A 23,774-nucleotide genomic window follows, 5' to 3' on the forward strand; every position below is an offset into this window, starting at 1 on the left:
TTCCTTACATGGAAATTTTCTTCGTTCAATGGAAACTATTTTAAATGTAATTACCAAGTGGGAATCAAAAACATTTACCATAAAGAAGTTCATTAAACAGAGGTCCGACTGTAATTAAATAAAAAATGAAGCAATTTTAAAATACATAACCGAGCGATTGTGCCATTAAAATGCGTGGAGTGGGGCCCCACTCACTCCACCGTAGTTTCGGCTCTGGATACTCAATAATTGCATTCAGGATTTCATTTGTAAAATAAATGATCGTCTCAACAATGGGCTCGCAAATTTTCAAAAAAAATAACAATGGGCTCTTGCGAGCCCACTATAGCTCACCACTGGTTATACCTATATATAGAGTTTAAATATGTAAATCTTTCAGAGTTCATGTTTTTTTTTTTTTTTTTTTTTTTTCTACTCTAGTTCAGAGAAAACTTCATTTTCAGGGTTGTTGAAGCATAATTTGTTAAGTTTATAGGCTTCACTAATGCTAATGTTACTTCAGGCCTACAAAAGTTAAATGCATCTTTGGAGTGTCTAGGAATATTTTTGCTTTGTTTATTTTATTTAAAAACAGCGATAAGTCACTATTTAGAGAAAAAATTCTGTAGTAGTAGTAGTAGTAGTAGTAGTAGTGATATGTGATGCAAGAAAGCAAGTGTATGAGCTTATGCAGCATCAGCCAAGAAAAAGAAAAAAAAAAAAAATCACACCATTCCCTCCAAATGCCTGTCCAGTTCCTCCTTAAATTTATTTAACCTATCAACTTCCACAACAACAGATGGAAGTTTGTTCCAGCAATTAACCACCCGCTGGCTAAAGGCAAATTTCCGCACATCTATTCTACATCTGTCTTTTCTTAATTTGAATTTATGCCCCCTTAGGTTCGTAATCAATCAGATCACCGCACAGGTGCCTAGTCTCCAGCCACTGCAATTTGCAGAACTTAAGCCTCTCTTGGTAAGAGGATCCCTTCATTCCCCTCAACCAATCTTGTTGCCCTTCTCCGTACACACTCAAGCAAATCTACATCCTTCCTAAAGTGAGGCCTCCAGACCTGTATGCAGTACTCAAGGCCTGACCATTGCCTTATACAGAGGGACAATCACCTCCTTCTCCCTGCTAGCAAAATTCCTATATATCATTGACAAAACCCCATGACCTGCCCTGGCAGCCTGTCTGCATTGCTCAGAAAACTTCATATCTGACTGCACAATTACTCCCAGGTCTTTTTCATTTTCTACCACCTTAAGTGTAGTACCACACAGTTGGTACGTTTCTCTGGGGTTACTTCTACCTATATGCAGTACTTTGCATTTGTCAAGGTTAAACTTCAGTTGCCACTTCTTAGCCCATCTGCCCAAATTATCTAGATCCTGTTGCAGTAGCACACTGCCATTACTGTTATTAACAACCCTGCCAACCTTTGTATCATCTGCAAACTTCGACACTAAGCCTGATATATCTTCATCAATATCATTGATAAATATACAAAACAACAGAGGACCCAACACAGAACCCTGTGGGACTCCACTAATAACATTAGTCCACGAAGAGCAGCACCCATTAATTACCACCCTCTGTCGATTACAAAATAAAAGAGCTTTTTTATTGGAAATATTTTATTGATCATTCACAGATTTTCATAATTTCTGGAAGACACGACAAGATACAATGGATTTATGATAACTAAAGTAAGAGATGTATACTTGCGAGTGCAACATATCTAAATATCTCTTTAAAACAGCACCGAATGATGTACCGATCTTGTAGTTGAAGCGACATACGCAATATGCAGCTGTTAGTGGAACCTAACAAGGGAATGTAACAAAAATGCGAGACGAAAAAAGAAATTGTTGACAAATATTTGTATTGTTGCAATCTTCAGGAAGCATGATTTTGACGTCATACGATTCAAAAATTCTAAAAAGTTAGAACTCCAGACTCTGTCGTATCCAGTTGTCATCGTAAGGCAAGAATGATGACCAGGTTTTTAAGTTATTTTTTTTTTTTTTTTTTAGATAGAACTAGGAACGTTTTACACATTCACTTATATGTGTGGTTAAGGGGGTAATAAGCCTCATCTGTCCACCCCCTAAATCCGCTCCTGACTCGTGATATCATACCGGTCACGAAAAATGCGTCACTTGCTCTAATCACACTACTGGTAGTGCGAGTGTGGAAAGCGCCTCTAGCAGAAGCTGCGAATGACGTCACTTCCACGACCAATCAAATTTACTCGGTACAATGTTCAAAAAACTGCGAGCCCATTGTTAAAATATTCACAGCCCATCACTGGGTATAACATTAAAGATTCACTACTTACCATAGTTCTCTTCTCTTCCAAATTCTGCCACTTGTAAAAATACCTCTTCTAAAGTAGTATTTTTCACTCCATAGCCTGAGATACCTAAATAGTTCAAATTAGTTTCAAGTGCTGTAAAGAGTTTTTCAAAGCTGCCTTTCCTAAGTTCACTGACTGGCAATATGTAGTGAAGTTCATGTTTGCTTTCTGATATCAGATAAGCTGTGGCCACATGCTGTGTAACAAATCTGGTCACTTCAGTCTCTTGGCATCCTAAACAAATGTTATAATATAATAATTACCAAATAAATTACTAAAATAATCACTTAAATTAGTACAAAAATAATGCACATTTATCTTATTTTAAAGAATAAACAAACAATATTGTAATTGGCTTATGTTACAGTTTTATTTAAAATTCAGCATCAAACCTTTTTTTTTTTTTTGACCTCTCTGCTACTATATATTAAAAAACACCCAGCATTTAATTACACTGGTGTTCACAGGTTAAGGTACTAATAACAAAAGTGCAACAGTTTGTAAAATAATAATAATCAATAAGACATAATCATAATCAATAACACAAGTCAGTGATGTTATTGTTTGTTATTTTGGTTTTTAGGAGCATTAGCAACTAAGGCCATATTGCTCCAGGGATATGCGGTGGTTATTCCCTGACCTTTCCACATCCTCCGTATTTGGTGGTCACGGGCTCGAGCCCCAGTCTAATCAAGAAGCGTGTGCTACGCACTGCCGCTCCTGCCCAACGTCATTGAAATCTGGTACAGAAACACATTACATTATCATCCAATCATGTGTTAACTTATGGATAGAATATGCCATTTCTAATGTGCAAATTAATTGATGGTATTCGAAAATGAATATCAAGTAGAGAAATTGTAGATATCAATAGGGGTTATGAATAACCCTACAACAAGGCTCACAATGGGCACTTACGATGTTAATGAGAGCACTCTTCCAAGAGTCAGTTCATAACTCAAGTAGAGTTCTGGGAGTTGTTGACAACTTATATGGTTACTTAAAAGTTCCAAGAACTTTTTGGGACACCACAGAAAGATAGCATAATTGAATACTTGTTCTGAGATCTTGCCAATTTTCTGGCCTTTGAGAATTGTTCATGGCTGCAAAAAATCTTAGGTTAAGTGGGTACAGAATATGGCTTAATGAAAGGTTAAACTACTGAAAAACAAACACACACACACACACACAAAAAAAACCCCACTTATGTTTGTTTGTTATTTGGTTTTTAGGAGCATTAGCAACTAAGGCCATATTGCTCTGGGGATATGTGGTGGTCATTCACTGACCTTTCCGCATCCTCCGTATTTGGTGGTCACGGGCTCGAACCCCAGTCTAATCAAGAAGTATGTACTATGCACTGCTGCTCCTGCCCACCTGGCTACGGAGGCGCCACCCACTTATGACCACATGTTATGAATTAAGTTAATATTTAAATTTAAATGCTACAGTTAGACAGCATTTCAAGATTTTACTAGATTTTATTTTCAGGCCCTGTTAAAGTAGGGCAAGAATGACAAAACCCGGAAAATTTTTTTCCAATTTACTACGCAATCTAATTAATGTTCATATGGTTACCTATGAAATGGCAGCATACTTATACATCACAAGATTGGCTCAAGCTTATTTTAATAAGTAAATGGTTCTACAACATCTAAACACTAATTTTTTCAATCATTAGGATACAAATCAACAAATATTTAATTAATAACATGATTTAAAAATAACTTACCTTTATGCTCATCATCAATATTAGGTGGTACTTTCACTAAATATAAATGATAACCTTCTCCCAGATTATTTTTTAAAAAGAGCGATGTGCCACAGCAGCGGAGTTGACCATTGGAGATTATAGCAATGCGGTCTCCCAAAATATCAGCTTCATCCATATGATGAGTGGAGAGAAGAATCGTTCGACCTATGAATGAAAAAGTATATAACTTGCACTGGGCATACATAATCCTTTAATAAATTCCTCACCCCCTTATCAATATCATGGCAGGCAGGCAGTTAAATTTCTGGGTTTTAATCATTATTTCCAACTTCTTTTTAGTGTTCATGATACGATATATAAAATCTAAACCTAACCATTTCAATAGTATAAAAATTTCAGCAGATTAAATAATATTAATATTTGTTACCTATTAACGTAACTGGAAAGAAGTTTAAACAAGCTGTAGTGTACTATAACTGAAGTTAAATGTGTCCAAAGGTAAGAAACAGATAAAATTTTATCAATAACTGCACGAGTTAAATAAATAAATAAGACATTATAAATCATAATAAAGTTAAGCAGAATAAAGCAGACTAAATCAATTTACATAAACGTTTTTTTCAAGCAGATAAAAACAACAAGCAATCATTAAAAAAACACAAATTAACTCTTTACTTCATTTTGAAGTACAAACTATTGCCTAAATTAACTACTCCCACAGATGTAGTGTAATAAAGGAAAATAAAAGCAAAGGTAGTTTTTTTTTTTTTTTTGTTAGTTTTTGGCACATCAGCTTCTGTGGCCATAATGCACCTCCTAAGGTTTTTGCATTTTTCACTCTGATCCAAGCCTGAAGTGGGATTCGAACCCATGACCTTTGGGTTGCCAGGCAGGTAATTTACCCACCTGGCTAGCCCGGTCGGCACAAAAGTAGTACAGTGGGAAAATGTTGACTACGGGATGGTAAACAGGTTATAATAAATCCCAGGGGAAAAAAATGCATTGTAAAATTCTATACTAATAGCCTAATACTAATGAAATACTAATAGCCAGCCCTAGGTCACTTTGTCAAAGGGTGATTACCATGGTAATATGTTAGTCATCGCGCAAAAAAATCATAGAGAATCAACATGCCAAAGTGGAACTTAATGGGACATAGGAAATAATTTTAGGGGCAGATTGTTTACAGGATTAAAGAAAGGAGTCTTTATGCATGATGATCCACAGTCTACATCCTTTCAACCTTACTGCAAAAGGTTACATTGAATTGGGGCTGACAACACCTGAAAAGGAATTTCCATTATTACTTTCTCAGTTCTAATGCCTGAATGGAATGACAAAGATGAGTTTCATGTTCTTCCTCATGAATCTTGATTCAGTCTACACTCTTTCACATGGAAAGAACAGGGAATTTGTTGTTAATCATATACAAGGGTGGTTCAAAAAGTTTGTATTTCAACACCCTACCATTTATGATTCCCTTTTTATTTTTTGACACAGTCCCTGGCCACTGCAATATACTTCTCCCATTGATGCTGTAGTACCTTGACCCCATTGGAAAAAAATTCTTTATCTTGGTCCTCCAACCACGCACCCACAACTGCGACTACCTTAGAGTCAAAGGCATATCTCTTCCCATGGATGTAATCCTGTCATGAAGAAACATGACAATGCACCCAGTCACACCTCCCAGATTGCAGTGGGTGCATTGTCATGAAGAAACATGACACCTTTTTGCAGTTTTTCATGCCACTTTTCCTTGATGGCTTCAGAGAGTTGCCTTTTGAGGTTGCTGCAATATACACCAGTGACAGCGGTGCCTTTTCCAGGTAGTCAATCATGATGATGCCTTCTGCATCCCAAAAAACTGATGCCATCACCTTACCAGCTTGAGGGGGGGAGAACATGGATGCTTCCACATTATACTGTTTTTTAGTCTCTGGGCCAAAGTGATGAACCTATGTTTTATCCATTGTAACAATCCGGGACCAGAAAGTTCATGGATCCTCATAAAGCATGTTCAAGTTGGTGATGCATATTTGTTTACAGCATGCCTTTTGCTCATCTGTCAACATTCACAGAACACATCAAGCACTGACCTTTTTCATCTCCAAAGATTTGGTCAGGACTGAATTGACACTGCTGGCTGAAATGCCTACAGACTAAGCTATACACCTAACAGTCATTCATCTGTCCTGCATCACTAGGTCACACATGTGGTTGATATTTTCCTCAGTGGTGGATGCAGAGGATTGGCCAGAACGATCTGCATCAACTATGGAATATGCAGGGGCCTTATCCCCCAGTGTTTGCACCATATCAACATGAACCTCCTGTGAGAACATTCTTTCTACAGGCAGTGATAAAGACAGGTATTTTATCACTGCCTGTAGTCCTCTTTTTCTCCATCTCTACTCCTTTTATGCACTAAGGAGGAGAAATTTTTCTACTGTTTAGTGCATAAAATCATCTTAAAAAAAGTGGATCTATTAACCTCCGATTTGATACAGTGATGTACAAGAAGATGAGAAAATACTGCATAATCACTTAAGTATTTTTTCAGCAGGTTAACATTCTAACCTCCTCCTAGTGAATACTGCATATCCACTAGAAGTAGGCTAGAATGCTAACTTTTTGAGTGCCGGTCGTAAAAGTATGAAAAAGTGTTGATATGGAAGTAGTGTATTTTGATGGTGTGACCATATGCTACCAACAACCACTGGAAGCAGAGATGTGTTTTTTGAGCATAAATTTAAGAGGTTATAAGTACTGTATTTTTTTTTTTTTTTTGTAGTTGTTGGCGCATCGGCTTCTGTGGCCATAATGCACCTCCCAAGGTTTTTGCAGTACTTTGAGCCAAGCCCGAGGCGGGATTCGAACCCGCGACCTTTGGGTTGTCAGGCAGGCACTTTACCCACCCGGCTAGCCCGGTCAGCATAAGTACTGTAATGATGTCCTCAAAACAAACAGTGGAAGCCACTGATTATGACTTCATGCTACAACAAAAGACTGCTTAAAAGAGAGATATGAGAGGGTATACCAACCTATACTCAGTACTCCTACTTCTATACACAGCATGTATAGGTTGGAGTACTGTATAATAAAAATTCTTGGAAGATCATATGTGGTCGGAGGAATGATTATTCCAGACTTACAATAGAGATATAAAACTATTAATAATATCTGAAGAGTTTAATTACATAATAATGTTTCTTTAACAGATCTTGGAAGGAATGAGTACATAAGAACTCAATCCCTTGAACTAGTTCAATTCAGGTAAACTCTGTGCTGGAATGCATTCACATCTTTACAACAGAATTATTTTCTTTATATAATAAAATGTGAATGGCTAAATATTTTTCAGTTGTTGCATTCCTTTGCCAAATATCTTTCAGAAAAAATGTTAACTTCATTTGGTATTAGCCAATTGAAGTTAACAACTTCAAACAAATGAATTTTCCCTATTATCCATCATTTGGTCTTCTGTTCTGTTTCCCTTTTCTTGTAGGTACTAATTCAAAAGGCCTTTGAATTTCCCAAAATTATCTGCCTCACTCATGGAGGCAACTTGTTGTCTCCATGGGTAGTTGAAGTTGATGATTTAGGAAAAGTTAAAGTAATGCTGTTCAATTCTCACATTGAGGAATTGGAACTTACTGAGTTCTTTTTTCTTCTTCTTTCTTTCTTTATTTTTTTTGTGGGAGGGAATAGAATGTGAAATATTCCACTATTTTTAGGAACTTTCTAAGCATTGCCATTCTCTATTTAGTTTGCATTTTTCACATACTGTGTTGCACATTACAAAGATTTTGAAAATCATTAAAATAAGGGCCTGTGTGTTCAGGTTCAGAAATTTAAGTTAATATAAACTGACCAAAAACTTTGGTGAAATGAGTGACATATTTTTAATACATATTAAAAATTTTACATGACTAATCATATGATCAGTTCAATGACATTTTATAATACTACATTGGTTTTTACCTTTCTTATATTTCAGTATAAGATCCCAAATAGCTCTCCTAGAAAATGGGTCAACTCCAGAAGTTGGCTCATCTAGTATTACCACACGAGAACCCCCAACAAAAGCAATGGCCACAGAAAGTTTTCGTTTCATTCCTCCTGAGAGACAATTTATTTTGTTATGTCTCTTTAAGGGCAGATTGAGGTCTTCTATCATTCTGAAAGATTTCAGTCAGTTAGAAACAATACATGAAATTTAAAAAATTCTAATATACATAGTAAATTAGTGAAATGTTAATCTTTAAATGAATTTTAATGAAATATTATTAATTAATAATATTAATGAAATTAATATTAAATTTATATTAATAAAATATTATAATTAAATATTAATGAACTATCTTTAATGAAGATTAATGAAATCTTTCTCGGAAGAAGGAAGAAAAATAGTTATATATTTTTTAATTAATTAGTTATATATTTTTATATATTAGTTATATATTTTTATATATTAGTTATATATATAGAAAATAGTTATATATTTTTAATTAGTTGAATTAAAAATTTGGGTATTAAAAACCTTATCTGGGCACAGTGATGAAGTAGCCGGAGTGGCACATAAGAAAAGAAAATAAAAGAGAAAAAAATGCATGTTATTGTACTGTAAAAACTGATATGTATTTTGTAGCCCTGGTTATTATAGTTCACTTCATTGGTGCTGATCCCCTCACCGCTTCTCGTATTCTGTCTTTGCCCATTATTATTGTGTTCACCATTGACACTGACAAATCTGAATTCCACGCGATACTTGTTAATGTTTGACCATTTTCATACATCCTTATTATTTTAATTTTCTGATCCAACTCGATCGTTTTCCTTTTCTTGCTATTGGTAGATTTACTGGTATTGCTGTCACTTATTCTCTTAGTCGGCACCATGATAATAGTAAAAATGAAATTTTCAGTAAAGAACTTCACAGGGTTAAGGCGAAAACTCACTATTATCAACCCAACGAGAGTTCACATTTTACTAAAGCACATTTATGGAGTTCACTACCATAAAACAATAAAAACAATTTGCATTTTCTGGGTTATTGGGTTAGTGCAATTCATTATAAACGGGTAGTAAACTCGATCTTATTGCATTTTCAATAATACTGAAAGCTGGAATTCTGTGGGTTTTTAGGTTATTATGGTGAAATATGTTTCCCCTTCTATGAAATTTTCAATCATATAAAAAACATAGGTAAATTTTCAGAATCTTCTCTTCATTCCTACTTTTAAGCTTGTTGCTCAATATCTCACTTGTGCAATTTGTGCATGCCGTGATTGTTGTTATTGATTGCTTATTATATATTTTTTACTGCTTTAAATTTCACAATCCTTTAAAAAAAAAGAGTGAAAAAAAATTTACATAAGTCTGAAGTTACATAAATCGGGGACTCACTGTATCGAAAAATTCAGCAACCTATGTAAAAAATATAGTGATAGATAAAAAACAAAAAAACTTACCATGCGCTAATCGCGTGTCCAATCCGATGCATCCCTTTATTTTTTTTATGATGTCACGTATAGTTTGGTCACCAACATTATAATGGTTCATTAAACATTTAACAGATGCACCATTTTCAAACTTCTGAATAATTTCAAGTTTTTGTTTAATTGAAAGCACAATTCTTTTGCATTTACCAATCATTTTCGTAATTTATAAACAAAAAAAAAAAATATATATATATATATATATTTATTTACAATAAAAAAAATTGACATAACGAAACAAAAGTTGTCTTTTTCTGTGAGATGGAACACAACAATTGATGCGATGCACTAAAACAAACTAAACACTTTTTTCTATTTTTTTTTGAGCGACTGGTGTGAAGACATCAAGGGTTGCAGGATAATAGGTACATTAATCTCCCAATAATGTCTTATAACGCCACTTCTTTTCACTTATTTATGAATTGCAAAACATCTGTTTATACCTTAGACAGTTTTTAAATTCTGTACAGTGGGATCAACTGATGATGTTACCAACAGCAAATTCTAAGTGGGAAGCATTGAAGGAATTAATCGTGGAAGCTACTAAACATTTCATACCTATTAAGAAATATTGTTCAAAGTTTAGGCCTAAATGGTTGTCAAATGAACTAATGAGACTCGTGGCAGAGAAGAAAAATGCATGGGATGCATATAAATTATCAGGTGACACAGAAGCCTATGGAAGATATAAGGTGACACAGAAGCCTATGGAAGCTAGTCTGTAATCAAGTCACAAAGGAGGTTAAGCAGGCGAAGGCAGATTACAAGAAATCTTTGGCAAAGGATGCTAAGAAAATCTCCCTGCTACCTTCTAAATGTAAGGGTTTGTTTGCATTTAAAGGTTTCAAGGTTTCACTGCTTCTCTTGCCTCCTGACATGATATGGTCAGTTCTGCCTTAAGTCTTGGTATTTCTTTTTCTTCTTTCCATCTCTGGCATGCTCTTGAATGTGCAAGTTGATATAATTTTGTGGTCCTTTGAACTACACTGAGCACATACAAGTCACTTGCGAGTATCCATATTTCTGGCACTTAAACACCTTAAGGAATTTGGTACATATGGTTGTTGTTGTTGTTGTTGTTTGGTTTTTAGGAGCATTAGCAACTAAGGCCATATTGCTCCGGGAATATGCGGTGGTCATTCCTTGACCTTTCCACATCCTCCGTATTTGGTGGTGACGGGCTCGAACCCCGATCTAATCAAGAAGTGTGTGCTACGCACTGCTGCTCCTTCCCACCTGGCTACGGGGGCACCGGGGGTACATATGGATGAACTGTGCAATTTAGATAGCCAGCTTTGATCATATTAGGACATTGGTAAATTAAAAGTAAAGATTAGGTTTCTAGTGGATACTAGATTCATATTCCTATGCACAAATTTGGTTTTGCAGCTGTCATCCCTTGCCTTTTTATTTCTGAACAGATTTTCTCCTCAGACACTTTGAGCAGTTCCCATTCCAAGAATATACCTCAGGATGAGTTCAACATCTTGTGGGGTGTTACTAAATTGATATTCCCCAAAAGTTGCTTCTCAAAGGAGCTATTCTGAGTGCCTATCACATTAAGTCTCAACAAGGATGTTGCCAAAATGAAGCTGTTTGACTGATTTCAGTGAACCTGCTAGCCCTTCCAAACCCTTCTAGATGAAGAAGGTAACATATTTCCTATGGGCTTTCCACTAGTATAGTGGAGAGTACAATCAGGAATCGAAGTGTTGGACCTGACATAGCTTTTGTTCCTTTTGCTGAAATAATTTTTCTATATTTATATAATTTTCTGGTAGGGACCTTGTTGGGGACCTAAAAGAAGAGTTTAGAGTATCGGGATTCATAGTTTTTTTATACTGTTCCCCACCAACTAAGTACCCCAAACGGGGCACTCACTACCTGGCAAGCAAGAAATGTGCTCAGGAATGGGACTTCAGGGCTACCCAAACACTATACCACCACCAGTCTGAATCCTGTCCCTCAGACCACGAGGGTAGGGGTATGGCATTGACCCTTGCAGGTGAACGATTAATCCTGGGCGAGTCATACCAGGACTTATCGAAGCAAAGACCAAAGTGGTGTGTTGAAGCTGGGCTTCTCAAGCACCAGGATTCCCCTTCCCAAGTTTCCACGGCTCACAGCTCATGGCAAAAAACTGGATTTCTATGGTGTTAGCTTGGAACCTAGCTTAGCTGTGGGGGCCCTGGATCCCAGTGATGCTAATCTGGAGAACAAGCAGCATCACTTCGGAGGTCACCTCACCACATACGGGTGCCACAGAGACATAGAAACCCAAAATCATATCATATTTAAATGCCTATGAAAGTGAAAGTGAGGGGCATTTACAAAACTAACACAACTAAAGAGGAAGAAAAAGGTTAGTAAAATGCTTCCCAACACTCCTGAATAATCTGATATCTTGGAAGAAGGAAATAATAAAAAGTCAAAAGTGCTCAGGCACTGTTACTAGTGACAGTTTGCCTAGGAATAAGCAAACTCCATAATTGATGCCGCCAACTCTGACCAATTATAACTTTATAAACATAAGTGAAATAAAATACAAATAAAATAAAATAAGTAAGTAAAATCGACTGTAAAGTATAGATTAAAATCGTTAAACTCGTACTACTATAAAACTGAATAAAATTACAAATAGAATAAAATAAAATAAATAAGTAAAATCGATTTTACTTACTTATTTTATTTTATTTGTATTTTATTTCACTTATGTTTATAAAGTTATAATTGGTCAGAGCTGGCGGCATCAATTATGGATAGATTTCCTGACCACAGAGGCCTTTTTAGTGAATAAGCAAACTAAAGATGCTAAAGATACAATTTTAAATATTAAAGCAAAATATAAATATTAAGAATAAAAAAATAATTATGCCAAAAGATGATTGATTATAAAAGTGTTTAATTAGCAACTATTATATTAGCAAAACAAATAAAACTGATCAAAGTTTTAAATAAAAAAAAAAAGTATAAAAGTGAAAGTGTACTTTTCAATATTACTGTATGTTTTAACTATAAAAGTAAAACTATACTTTTCTCAATGCATTTATAACCTTCAGCAAATGCCATAATATCTAAGGTCCACTAATCTCTAAAAGAAACACCAAATAATTGTTTAGGTTATTAACCCTTTAATGAGCAAGCTTCCCAAATGTGCAATTAGTTTCCTTAGGGAAGAATTTCCTTTTTACAAAACTTCAAAATTTCATGAAGAAACTCACTTTATTCTGAAATGTTTCTTCATGAAATTTTGAAGTTTTGTAAAAAGGAAATTCTTCCCTAAGGAAACTAATTGCACATTTGGGAAGCTTGCTCATTAAAGGGTTAATAACCTAAACAATTATTTGGTGTTTCTAAAAATGAAAATTTTGTACATAATATTTTTAAATATAAATTTCATCTTATTTTGACTTAATTGCCCAGCATTAGAGTAAATTTAGTGACACAAACAAAACTAGAATTTTTTTTTTTAAATTTAGAAAAAGGAAAAAAATAAATTTGTTAGCTTATTTTTATTATTAATTTTCTTTGAAGCAATAATACCCTCTACATCTATTTATATATCATAATTTCAGCTTTTGTAAGGCAAAAACATATACAAATAACATTGGAGAAGGAGCAATGTTGCATTTGGAGAAAAAAACAGATGAGAGGGCAGGATGTACTAGAAAAATACAAGGCAATTTGTACATAAATGTACATATTTGAAAGGTACTTGAAATTACATTAAAAAAATATATTTTTATTTTTTAATTTTTTTTGCAAAATGATTAAAGGATGATTATTAAAATATGTAAATTTCTGTCACTTTCCAGACACCATTTCAGTGCTAATTTTATCAACTCAACAGTGGGAAGTCAGGCATTTGCATAACAGATTATGGAGATGAACTGAGAAGCACATATTACAATACAGTTTTCCCTTTTCCCAGCATTGTCATAAAACTCAGGAAAACTCATTGCTTTGTCTTCCATTTCCTCTTTCTTTACTTTTGGTTTTCTTATTCTTGTTACATCTGCTTTCAGAGCTGTTTAGATAATTACAGTTGAAAAAGCCTCCTTATGATCCCTTTTCTTTCTTGTTCTGTCTTTAATGTAATTTGTTTAAGTTAAATTGAATATTTGAGTTTGAAGGAAAAACATACAGGACATTTTACAGCAGCAGTATAGTAAAAAAAAAATTAGCATAAAATCTATAACTCACTTGGCCATTTCCTCTTCAATATCTTTTTCTGGAGTGCCTTTTAACCTTGAATAAAACCATAAATGTTCCTGTACTGTTAATCTGAAAGTTAACAAAAAAAAAAGAAAGAGATTATTCAAAAAGGTCAAACTCTTTACACAAGTTTTAAAATGAAACACATAAGTTTGGAATAAACAGTTGAGAAATGCACAGGATTAAAATTAAGCACCCATGGCACTGAGACATCAGTTCCCTCATGTCACTATGTGAGATAAAACATTACGTAGAACTCCATTGGTTTCTAGAGAAACTAATGTATAGTGGTCACTTTCATTTCATTGCCAGAGTGAAAGCAACAATTTCAGCACCTTCAGGTGCTCAAATTGTTGCTTTCAGCTTTTAGCTGAAGATGATGTGGTAAGCAAAAGGTAACGGGCCAGGGCTGGATGCTCCAGAACTTCCCACATACTGCTGCAGCCAGCCAAACCTAGATGAGATGGGCTGTATGAAGTTTTGCAACGTTGTCGAACAACATTAGCATTATTAGAGGCATATGATGCAAGAAAGCAAGCTTATGCAGCATCAGCCAAACAAATAAAAAAAAAAAAAAATCACTTCCATTTCACCCCTCTTGTTCATTCGAAATACCTGTCCAGCTAAGCCTTGAATTTATTTAGGCTATCAACTTCCACAACAAGGGATGGAAGTCTGTTCCACCAACCAACTACCCGCTGGCTAAACGCAAATTACCGCACATCTATCCTACATCTTTCTTTCCTCAATCTGAATTTATGCCCTTTCAGGTGATTATTCTGAGCAAGAGGAAGAATCCCATCGGCATTGAGCATGATCAAACCATTCAAGGCACACCTCTTTATACACCTCTATCAGATCACCTCGCCAGTGCCTAGTCTCCAGACACTGTAATTTGCAAAACTTAAGCCTTTCTTCGAAAGAGCAACCCTTTGTTCCATTCACTAATCTTGTTGCCATTCTCTGTACTCATTCCAGCAGCTCTATATCCTTCTTGAAATGAGGCCTCCAGACCTGTATACAGTACTCAAGGTGTGGCCTGACCATTGCCTTATACAAGGGAATAATCACCTCCTTATCCCTGCTAGAAAAATTCCTGTATATCAAAGACACCATGAGCTACTCTTGCAGCCCGTCTGCACTGCTCAGAGAACTTCATATCTGCCTGCACAATTACCCCCAGGTCCTTTTCATTCTCTACCACTGTCAGTGTAGTACCACAGAGTTGATACGTTGCTCTGGGGTTGCTGTTTCCCCATATGTAGTACTTTACATTTGTCAATGTTAAACTTCATGTGCCACCTCTCAGCCCATCTGCTCAAAATTTCCAGATCCTGTTGCAGCAGCATAGCATCAGTAGTGTCCTTAAAAATCCTGCCAACCTTTGTATCGTCTGCAAACTTGGACATTAAGCTTGATATACCATCATCAATATCATTTATAAATACAGAAAACAATAAAGGACCCCAACACTGAACCCTGAGGGACTCCACTAATAACATTAGTCCACGATGAGCAGTGTAGTAGTAGTAGTAGTAGTAGTGGCATGTGATGCAAGAAAGCAAGTGTATGAGCTTATGCAGCATCAGCCAAAAAAAAAAAAAAAAAAAATCACACCATTCCCTCCAAATGCCTGTCCAGTTCCTCCTTAAATTTATTCAACCTATCAACTTCCACAACGACAGATGGAAGTTTGTTCCAGCAATTAACCACCCGCTGGCTAAAGGCAAATTTCCGCACATCTATTCTACATCTGTCCTTTCTTAATTTGAATTTATGCCCCCTTAGGTCGTAATCTGAACAAGTGGAAGGATCCCATCAGAATTCAGAGTGCTGAACCCATTCAAGGCCTTATACACCTCAATCAGATCACCGCGCAGGTGCCTAGTCTCCAGCCACTGCAATTTGCAGAACATAAGCCTCTCTTGATAAGAGGATCCCTTCATTCCCCTCACCAATCTTGTTGCCCTTCTCTGTACACGCTCAAGTAAATCTACATCCTTCCTAAAATGAGGCCTCCAGACCTGTACGCAGTACTCAAGGCGTAGCCTGACCATTGCCTTATACAGAGGGATAATCACCTCCTTTTCCCTGCTAGCAAAATTCCTATATATCATTGACAAAACCCCATGACCTGCCCTGGCAGCCTGTCTGCATTGCTCAGAAAACTTCATATCTGCCTGCACAATTACTCCCAGGTCTTTTTCATTTTCTACCACCTTAAGTGTAGTACCACACAGTTGGTACGTTTCTCTGGGGTTACTTCTACCCATATGCAGTACTTTGCATTTGTCAAGGTTAAACTTCAGTTGCGACTTCTTAGCCCATCTGCCCAAATTATCTAGATCCTGTTGCAGTAGCATTACTGTCATTAACAACCCTGCCAACCTTTGTATCATCTGCAAACTTCGACATTAAGCCTGATATACCTTCATCAATGATTACCACTCTCTGTCTTCTCCCCCTCAACCATTCCTTTATCCATAGCAGCAGTTTGCCTGCAATGCCACACTGCTCCAATTTGTGCAGCAGTCTTCCATGTGCAACAGTATCAAAAGCCTTTCTAAGATCCAAATATATAATATCAAAGTTATTCCCTGCATCCAGTTCTTTTGTGACTGCATCATAGTATCCAATCAAATTGGTCAGGCAAGACTTTCCCTTAACAAAACCATGCTGTGTCCGAGCTATAACTGAAGTTTTATCTAGATGATCACTATGCTAAGCTTTAAGCTGCTGGTTGCTTTGCCTTTAATGGCTTGCCATAACTGCACCAATGTTTTGCTGTTGCATCATAGGGACAAGCATTGACTGTTGAATCATATGGGTAAGTAGGCTATTAGTAGGCAAGAATGGTGGCTGTAGTTTATGTGCTGGGAACAACAGAAACCATTCCTGCCTCATGTTGCATATCAGATACCTATATTTACACAATGGACATCATTAACTATTCTACAGTCACAGAATGTACTTTTTTTCACTCCATATATATTCCAAAAAGTCTGTTTCATTTGAGCAGAAATACTTTTCACAGAATTTATAAGGTTTTTATTGAAAGTAACTCACCTCTAAGTTTTGTATGGGATGAAGGATGAAAAACAACAAATTACTAAGAAGTTATTTCTGATTACTATTGCTTTTCATCTTTTTTTTTATTTTAATTCTCTCTCACATGGAAACAAACTATGCACATTGAGAGATGAGTTATTTTCAAATAGAAGCTTAGCTATTTAATTAGTAACTGATTAATACAGAGCTAGAAACTATGAATCAATATCAATTTTCAGTCTGGTTATATGCTATAATTAAAGGATGTACTTTTTAATTAATGCAGAGGTACCCCTTTCAAATACAAGAAGGTTAAAATTATATATCAATGGACAACTCAATGCAAACTTAAAATTGGCACACAAATGTCATACTGCAACAAAATAAAAATTTAATAATTAAAGATCAAAAATTCTAAACCTGTACCAAGACACATTCACAAGAAGCAGCTGGAACAAATATGGTACAAACAATATAATCAAATGAACTGGTGACTAAAACTATGCAAATCACATGTCTGAAATTAAAACTTGTAAAATCATTTACAATTACCTAAAATATAATTAACATTAGCATTAGTAAAGGCACATGCTGCAAGAAAGAAAGCTTATATAGCATCAGCCAAAAAAAACAAACTTCTCATTTTACCCATTCACTCGCTCCAAATGTTTGTCTAGTTCTGCCTTGAATCTATTTAAGCTATCAACTTCTACAACCACAGATGGCAGTTTGTTCTAGCAATCAACCACCTGCTGGCTAAAGGTAAACTTCCACACATCTATCCAACAACTGTCTTTCCTCAATTTGAATTTATGCCCTCTCAGGCGATTCTGAGCAAGAGGAAGAATCCCATCAGCATTGAGAATGTTCAAACCATTCAAGGCTTTATACACCTCTATCAGATCACCACGCAGGTGCCGAGTCTACAAACACTGTAATTTGCAAAACTTAAGCCTTTCTTCGTAAGAGCAACCTTTTGTTCTATTCACGAATCTTGTTGCGTTTCTCTGTACTCATTCCAGCAACTCTACATCCTCCTTAAAATGAAGCCTCCAGACATGTATACAGTACTCAAAGTGTGGCCTGACCATTGCCATAAATCCAACTTCAGCACACTGTGATCACTACCACCTAGTGGTAACTTTATCTGCAGATTCTTAATGCATGAAGAATCACTACTGATAATCAGATCAAGAGTATTGATCTAGTTGCCTCCCGACATGCTGCTGTAGAAAAAAATCATCCAATAAATTCACAAAAGTCTTGCTACTGTGACCAATCCACAAATTCCAGTCAATATCTGGGAAATTAAAATCCCGTATTATAAGACACTCTGATTAACTGGCCCACTATTTCTCTGTACAGCTGTTTATTATACTCATCAGAGTCATTAGGCCAATAACACACTCCTACTCTCAATTTTGCTTCACCCAGTGCTTATGTCATGCCAAATTCACTCAACGCTGCACCGTCCAGCCATGACGACTAGCTGTACTTCCTTGGATTTTAGGAGCTTCTTAATTAATAGCATAAAAACTCCTCCCTTCCTATTCTGTCTATCCTTCATGTACACATTGTACTTCCCTAATTCTACATTCCTTATATCTGTGTGACACCACGTCTCTGATATCCCAACCATATCAGCCTTTGAGGTTTTGACGAACACCTCAAATTCATCAAATTTAGTTACCAAACTCCTAGCATTGGTGTACACACAAGTATACATGCACGTGTTCCTATTCTTAGCTATCCTAACACAGTCCATGTATTTACTTGTTCTACAATGACTCCCAGCAGTTTCTGGAATCCCATGCACCTTGTTTTCCAGGCTGCTGCTCATTCCAATAGAAGCAGTGCAAGAATCACTTTCACCTCTGCCAGCAGCTACTATTAATTTATTAGTCCTTATATCCCCCCCAATCTAGCAGTTTTCCGACCCACTAAAACTGACTCGAAAGCATCAGAAAATATTCTTGTACCCTCTCTATTTAAGTGTATCCCTGTAGAAGCAGCCTCTCCTGTTAGCAAGTACAGACTAGGCTGAGAAAAATTCTACCCCATGAGTCTTACACAATCTCTCCAGGGCCAAATTGATTGACAAGGCAATCATCATGTACTCTCTTCTATTGTGTCTGGACAGAATAGCAGACACTTTCATTTTCAACTCTTAACTCACAGCTTTTTTTTCAACACTGAGCTGTACTTTTAGAATTAGCAAGGGCACATGATGCAAGAAAGCAAGCTTATATAGCATCAGCCAAAAAAACACACATCCCCTTCATTTCACCCATTCACTCACTCCAAATGTTTGACTAGTTCTGCCTTAAATCTGTTTAAGCTATCAATTTCTACAATGACAGATGGAAGTTTGTTCCAGCAATCAACCACCTGCTTGCTAAAGGCAAACTTCTGCACATCTATCCTACAACGGTCTTTCCTCAATTTGAATTTATGCCCTCTCAGGTAATTATTCTGAGCAAGAGGAAGAATCCCATCAGCACTGAGCATGCTCAAACCATTCATACACCTCAATCAGATCACCTTGCAGGTGCCTAGTCTCCAGAAACTGTAATTTGAAAAACTTAAGCCTTTTTTTGTAAGAGCAACCCTTTGTTCACTAATCTTGCTGCCCTTCTCTGTACTTGTTCCAACAGCTCTACATCCTTCTCAAAATGAGGCTTCCAGACCTGAATACAATACTCAAGGTGTGGCCTAACCATTGCCTTATACAAGGAAATAATCACCTCCTTATTCCTGCTAGAAAAATTCCTGTATATCATTGACAAGACATCGTGAGCTACTCTTGCAGACTGTCTGCACTGCTCAGAAAACTTCATATCTGCCTGCACAATTACCCCCAGGTCCTTTTCATTCTCTACCACTGTCAGTGTAGTACCACAGAGTTGATACGTTACTCTGTGGTTACTGCTTCCCATATGCAGTACTTTAAATTTGTCAACGTTAAACTTCAGTTGCCACCTCTCAACCCATCTGCTCAACTTTTCTAGATCCTGTTGCAGCAGTGTACTGTCATTAGTATTATTAACAACCCTGCCGATCTTCATATCATCTACAAACTTGGACATTAAGCTTGATATACCATCATCAATATCATTAATGAATACAGAATACAACAATGGACTGAACCCTGAGGGACTCCACTAATAACATTAGTTCACAAAGAGCAGTGTCCATTGATTACCACTCTGTCTTCTCCCACTCAACCATCCCTTTATCCATAGCAGCAATTTGCCTCCAATGCCTTACTGCTCCAATTTGTGCAGCAGTCTTCCATGTGCAATAGTATCAAAAGCTTTTCTCAGATTCAAATATGTGATATCAAAATTATTCTTTGCATCCAGTTCCTTTGTGACTACATCATAGTATCCAATCAAATTGGTCAGACAAGACTTCCCCTTAACAAACCCATGCTGTGTCCGAGCTATAACTGAAGTCTTGTCTAGATGATCCTGCAATGCTTCTTTAACCAGTGCCTGCATTAATTTCCCCGGAAGAGAAGTTAAACTAACAGGTCTGTAATTACCTGTGTCTCCCTTTGATCCTCCTTTGTGAATTGGGGTCACATTTGCACATTTCCAGTTCATGGGTACCTCCCCTGAATCCAAGGAAGCTCTCATAATTATGGCTAAGGGTTTGCTTACTTCCTTTGCTGCTTTCCTTTAATATAACTGGATAGATTCCATCCACCCCAGGTGCCTTTCTGATGTTTATCTTCAACAATTTCTCCTCCAATTTACTCTCAGTTATTACAAGATTATCTAGCTTACTGCCAGAGTTTAATACACCTCTGGCATTCCCCTACCTCAGTAACTCCTCATGTGTGAATGTACTTGTTAAGTAATTTCACTGGTTTCCTACTCTTAATATCATTAGTGCCAATGCGTACAACAATATCACCTTTTGTGCCCTTAAAAGACAATATCTACTCTACAACGGCATCAACTTTTGCCCCTGGTAGATATACCCTGGTCCTGTTCCACCTATCCTTTTTGCACAATATGTACCGTTTCCCTGACAATAGAATCACCGACAAAAACTAGTTCCTTTGGGACCAGCATAACAGCAAATTTACATTAACCTTCATCAGGAGAAACTGGTAAGGAGGGTGAGGATGAATACATATAAGCAGTCACAATGACCTGAAATACACGGCATACAATCATGCTGAACACTAGAATACCCAGTGTCCAGTGTGTTTGTGTTACATATACTAATATTTTTAAAATCTTGAGAAATTACATTAGAAATTTCAACCAGTCATCTCAGATTCACAGAGTTACACTGTGGTTTCATAAAACAGTCTTGGCAATATCCAATTTAGGAAAATCTGATTGTGTCTCAACAATAATGGTATTAAAAAAAATTGGTGAACAACATTGATTACTCAATTTTACTTTTTTTTTAGTTGATGATACATAAGCTTGCTCCTTGAATTTGATTGCCAATATTAAATCTAATATGGACAACTACTGGCTTTCAGGACAAGTATCCTATTGGGAACTAGTCTACTTAATGTGAAAGTAGGCTAGTTTCAGCTCTTTAGTTAATAATGTAGAAAAACCTCAATACACCCCTCTCTATCTATAATATAACTTGTAAATGTACTAACAATTATATCCAATAATAACAATTTGAAAAGCTGAAATTATGAAAGTTCTAAATGCAAATTTCTAAAATCAAATTTGGCTTAGAATACTTCTATATGTTTGTGTCGATATCCTCTGTACATTCTGAGTGCCTCCCACCAATAATTTAACCATTCCTTCCCACCAATAATTTAATTATTGGTGGGAAGCACTCTGAATGTACAGAGGGCACTGGCACATAGAACTATTATAAGGCAAAAATTGATTTTAGCAAAATTTGGCACATAGAACAATTGGAACTTCAGTTCTTCATTTATTTCTATTTTCATTATGTGCACACACATATACACAGTATCAGAGGGCAGTCAAACACAGTTGCACTGTATTCATGAAATATTCATGAAATAATCAGATTTCAATCAGATTTCCCTTCCACACTGAATAATCTATAAGAGGACTTACTCATCAAACAGTACATTATGCTGAGGACACATTCCCATACTTTGTCGAATTATATCCATTTCTGTCCTTATGTCATGGCCATATATGATTGCATACCCTGAAGTAGGAGGGAAGAGTCCAGTTAAGATGGACCTATAAAGAAGTCAATAAGATCAACAATCCACATTTATGCAGTCAGTTTAAACTTTCTAATTTGCAATGTATCTATAAAGCCAGTTCATATTTATTTAATTTTTTATTCATTAATAAATAAACACTTGTAATTATTAAAACTCTTTCTGATATAAGAATAAATATGGAATGATATCTTACATTTAATATGTAAAAAGTTTCAAATATAATTTATAACAAACCTATTTTACTTATAGTGTTATTTCCAATAATTCATTTTTTCCCTTCACTAACAATTTTTAAGTTAAATTCTTAATGTGAAATGCTGGCCAAGTGCAACATGCATATGATAGTATCCATAAATATTCAGGTTGTCCATAAAGTCCTTATGCACTTTAAAGCCGCAATAACTTAGGTTCTATGAGATAAAAACAATCTTAAAATGCATTGGAAAGGTAATTTATTCTAGCTTTTATGCACAAAAATCATTACTTAATTTACTCTGATTTTGTTTTTAAACTTTTTCAGCTAAGCTACCCTACAAGAGATGGCTTCAAAAGAAGAGAAAGTGAACTGTGTCTTCTGGCTAGCAGAGCTTAAGTTCATATCAGCTGTTAGAAAAAATTTATAAAGAGGCACATTATGCAAAGAAAGAATCACACAAAAATTCAATTCTAAACTGGATGAAGTTTTAAGAAGATAGTTCCATTAAAGATAAGCCATGAGCTGATGAATATAATTAAACAAGAAGAGCATGGCATTTATCATGGAAGCTTTTCAGCAAAGCCAACAAAAATCACTAAGATGGGCATCTCTGGAACTCATTGTTCCTAAAGCAACTGTGCACAAAATTCTTAGAGTGAAATTACACAAGCACAGAGCAAATGATGCCTCCCACACTGACTACCATCATAGTTTCTTAAGAGTTGTCTATGGTGTATCTATACCGATATTATATAGTATGAATCAGAGCTGTAATACTCAATATGTTCTACGTTGATAATAATATTAGTAAATTAATAAGAGGAGTTTACCTCAATATAGTACGTGGAACACTTCCGTGAAGCTGACAATGCTTTTCGACCGACTGTCGTGATCACAGGAATGAAAATTACCGAATCAGGCTAAACCTGCAACTTAAATAGTGATTATGTGTCTTCGCGCATGCGCGTAATTCATTCTAGACTCAAATTTACACTGGAAAGGGAAGATACGGATACTAAGTCATTAAACTTTCTAAATTTCACGCTTACCCGGGACTCGAACAAAATACAATTTAGCATCTATCGAAAACCCACAAACACCGGTATGCTTCTACATTATAATAGCTACCACCCGTTCACCTACAAAAGATCGATTATCTTTAATCAATTTCTAAATGCCTATAAATATTCAACGACGGATTCTGCTTTAGACTCAGAAATACAAATATTAACTAGCAGATTCTTGAACAGGGGTTATCCCATTAACACAATAAATCGAATTAGGGTACAAGCTAAGGATAGGATACAAAATACTGCACCAATCAACAATAGTAATATCAAAAAATACTTTATTTCTGTCCCATATGTTGAACAGTGGCACAAACAGCTTAACAGATTCTTTAAAGATACCGAATTTAAAATTATAGCTAGGCCTATACGGAAGTTACACACTATACTGAACAATCGCTCGGTTCTTTCGGCGTTCGCAACACAAATTAATGATCTAGTATACAACATTTCTTGCGGTGATTGCGACTCGTCTTATCAGGGTTCCACGCGGTTTTCTCTTAA

The 23,774-nt window shown here is 36.0% G+C and overlaps 1 protein-coding gene across 1 annotated transcript in view; it reads right to left on the reverse strand.

Moving 5' to 3' along the window:
• The window catches only part of LOC150087777 (ATP-binding cassette sub-family A member 2-like), a 487,681-nt gene that overhangs the window by 162,408 nt on the left and 301,499 nt on the right, over positions 1–23,774 (reverse strand). Inside the window, exons 24-28 of the mRNA XM_090369199.1 lie at positions 21,889–22,020; positions 13,760–13,840; positions 8,040–8,236; positions 4,074–4,259; positions 2,324–2,575 (exon numbers count right to left, since the gene is read on the reverse strand). Of these exons, the coding sequence (XP_090225325.1) occupies positions 2,324–2,575; positions 4,074–4,259; positions 8,040–8,236; positions 13,760–13,840; positions 21,889–22,020 (848 nt within the window). The remainder of the gene's footprint in view (positions 1–2,323; positions 2,576–4,073; positions 4,260–8,039; positions 8,237–13,759; positions 13,841–21,888; positions 22,021–23,774) is intronic.

This window comes from Mastigoproctus giganteus, chromosome 3 (genome assembly GCF_048544385.1).
Source record: "Mastigoproctus giganteus isolate SK-2022 chromosome 3, ASM4854438v1, whole genome shotgun sequence".
NCBI lineage: Eukaryota > Metazoa > Arthropoda > Arachnida > Uropygi > Thelyphonidae > Mastigoproctus > Mastigoproctus giganteus.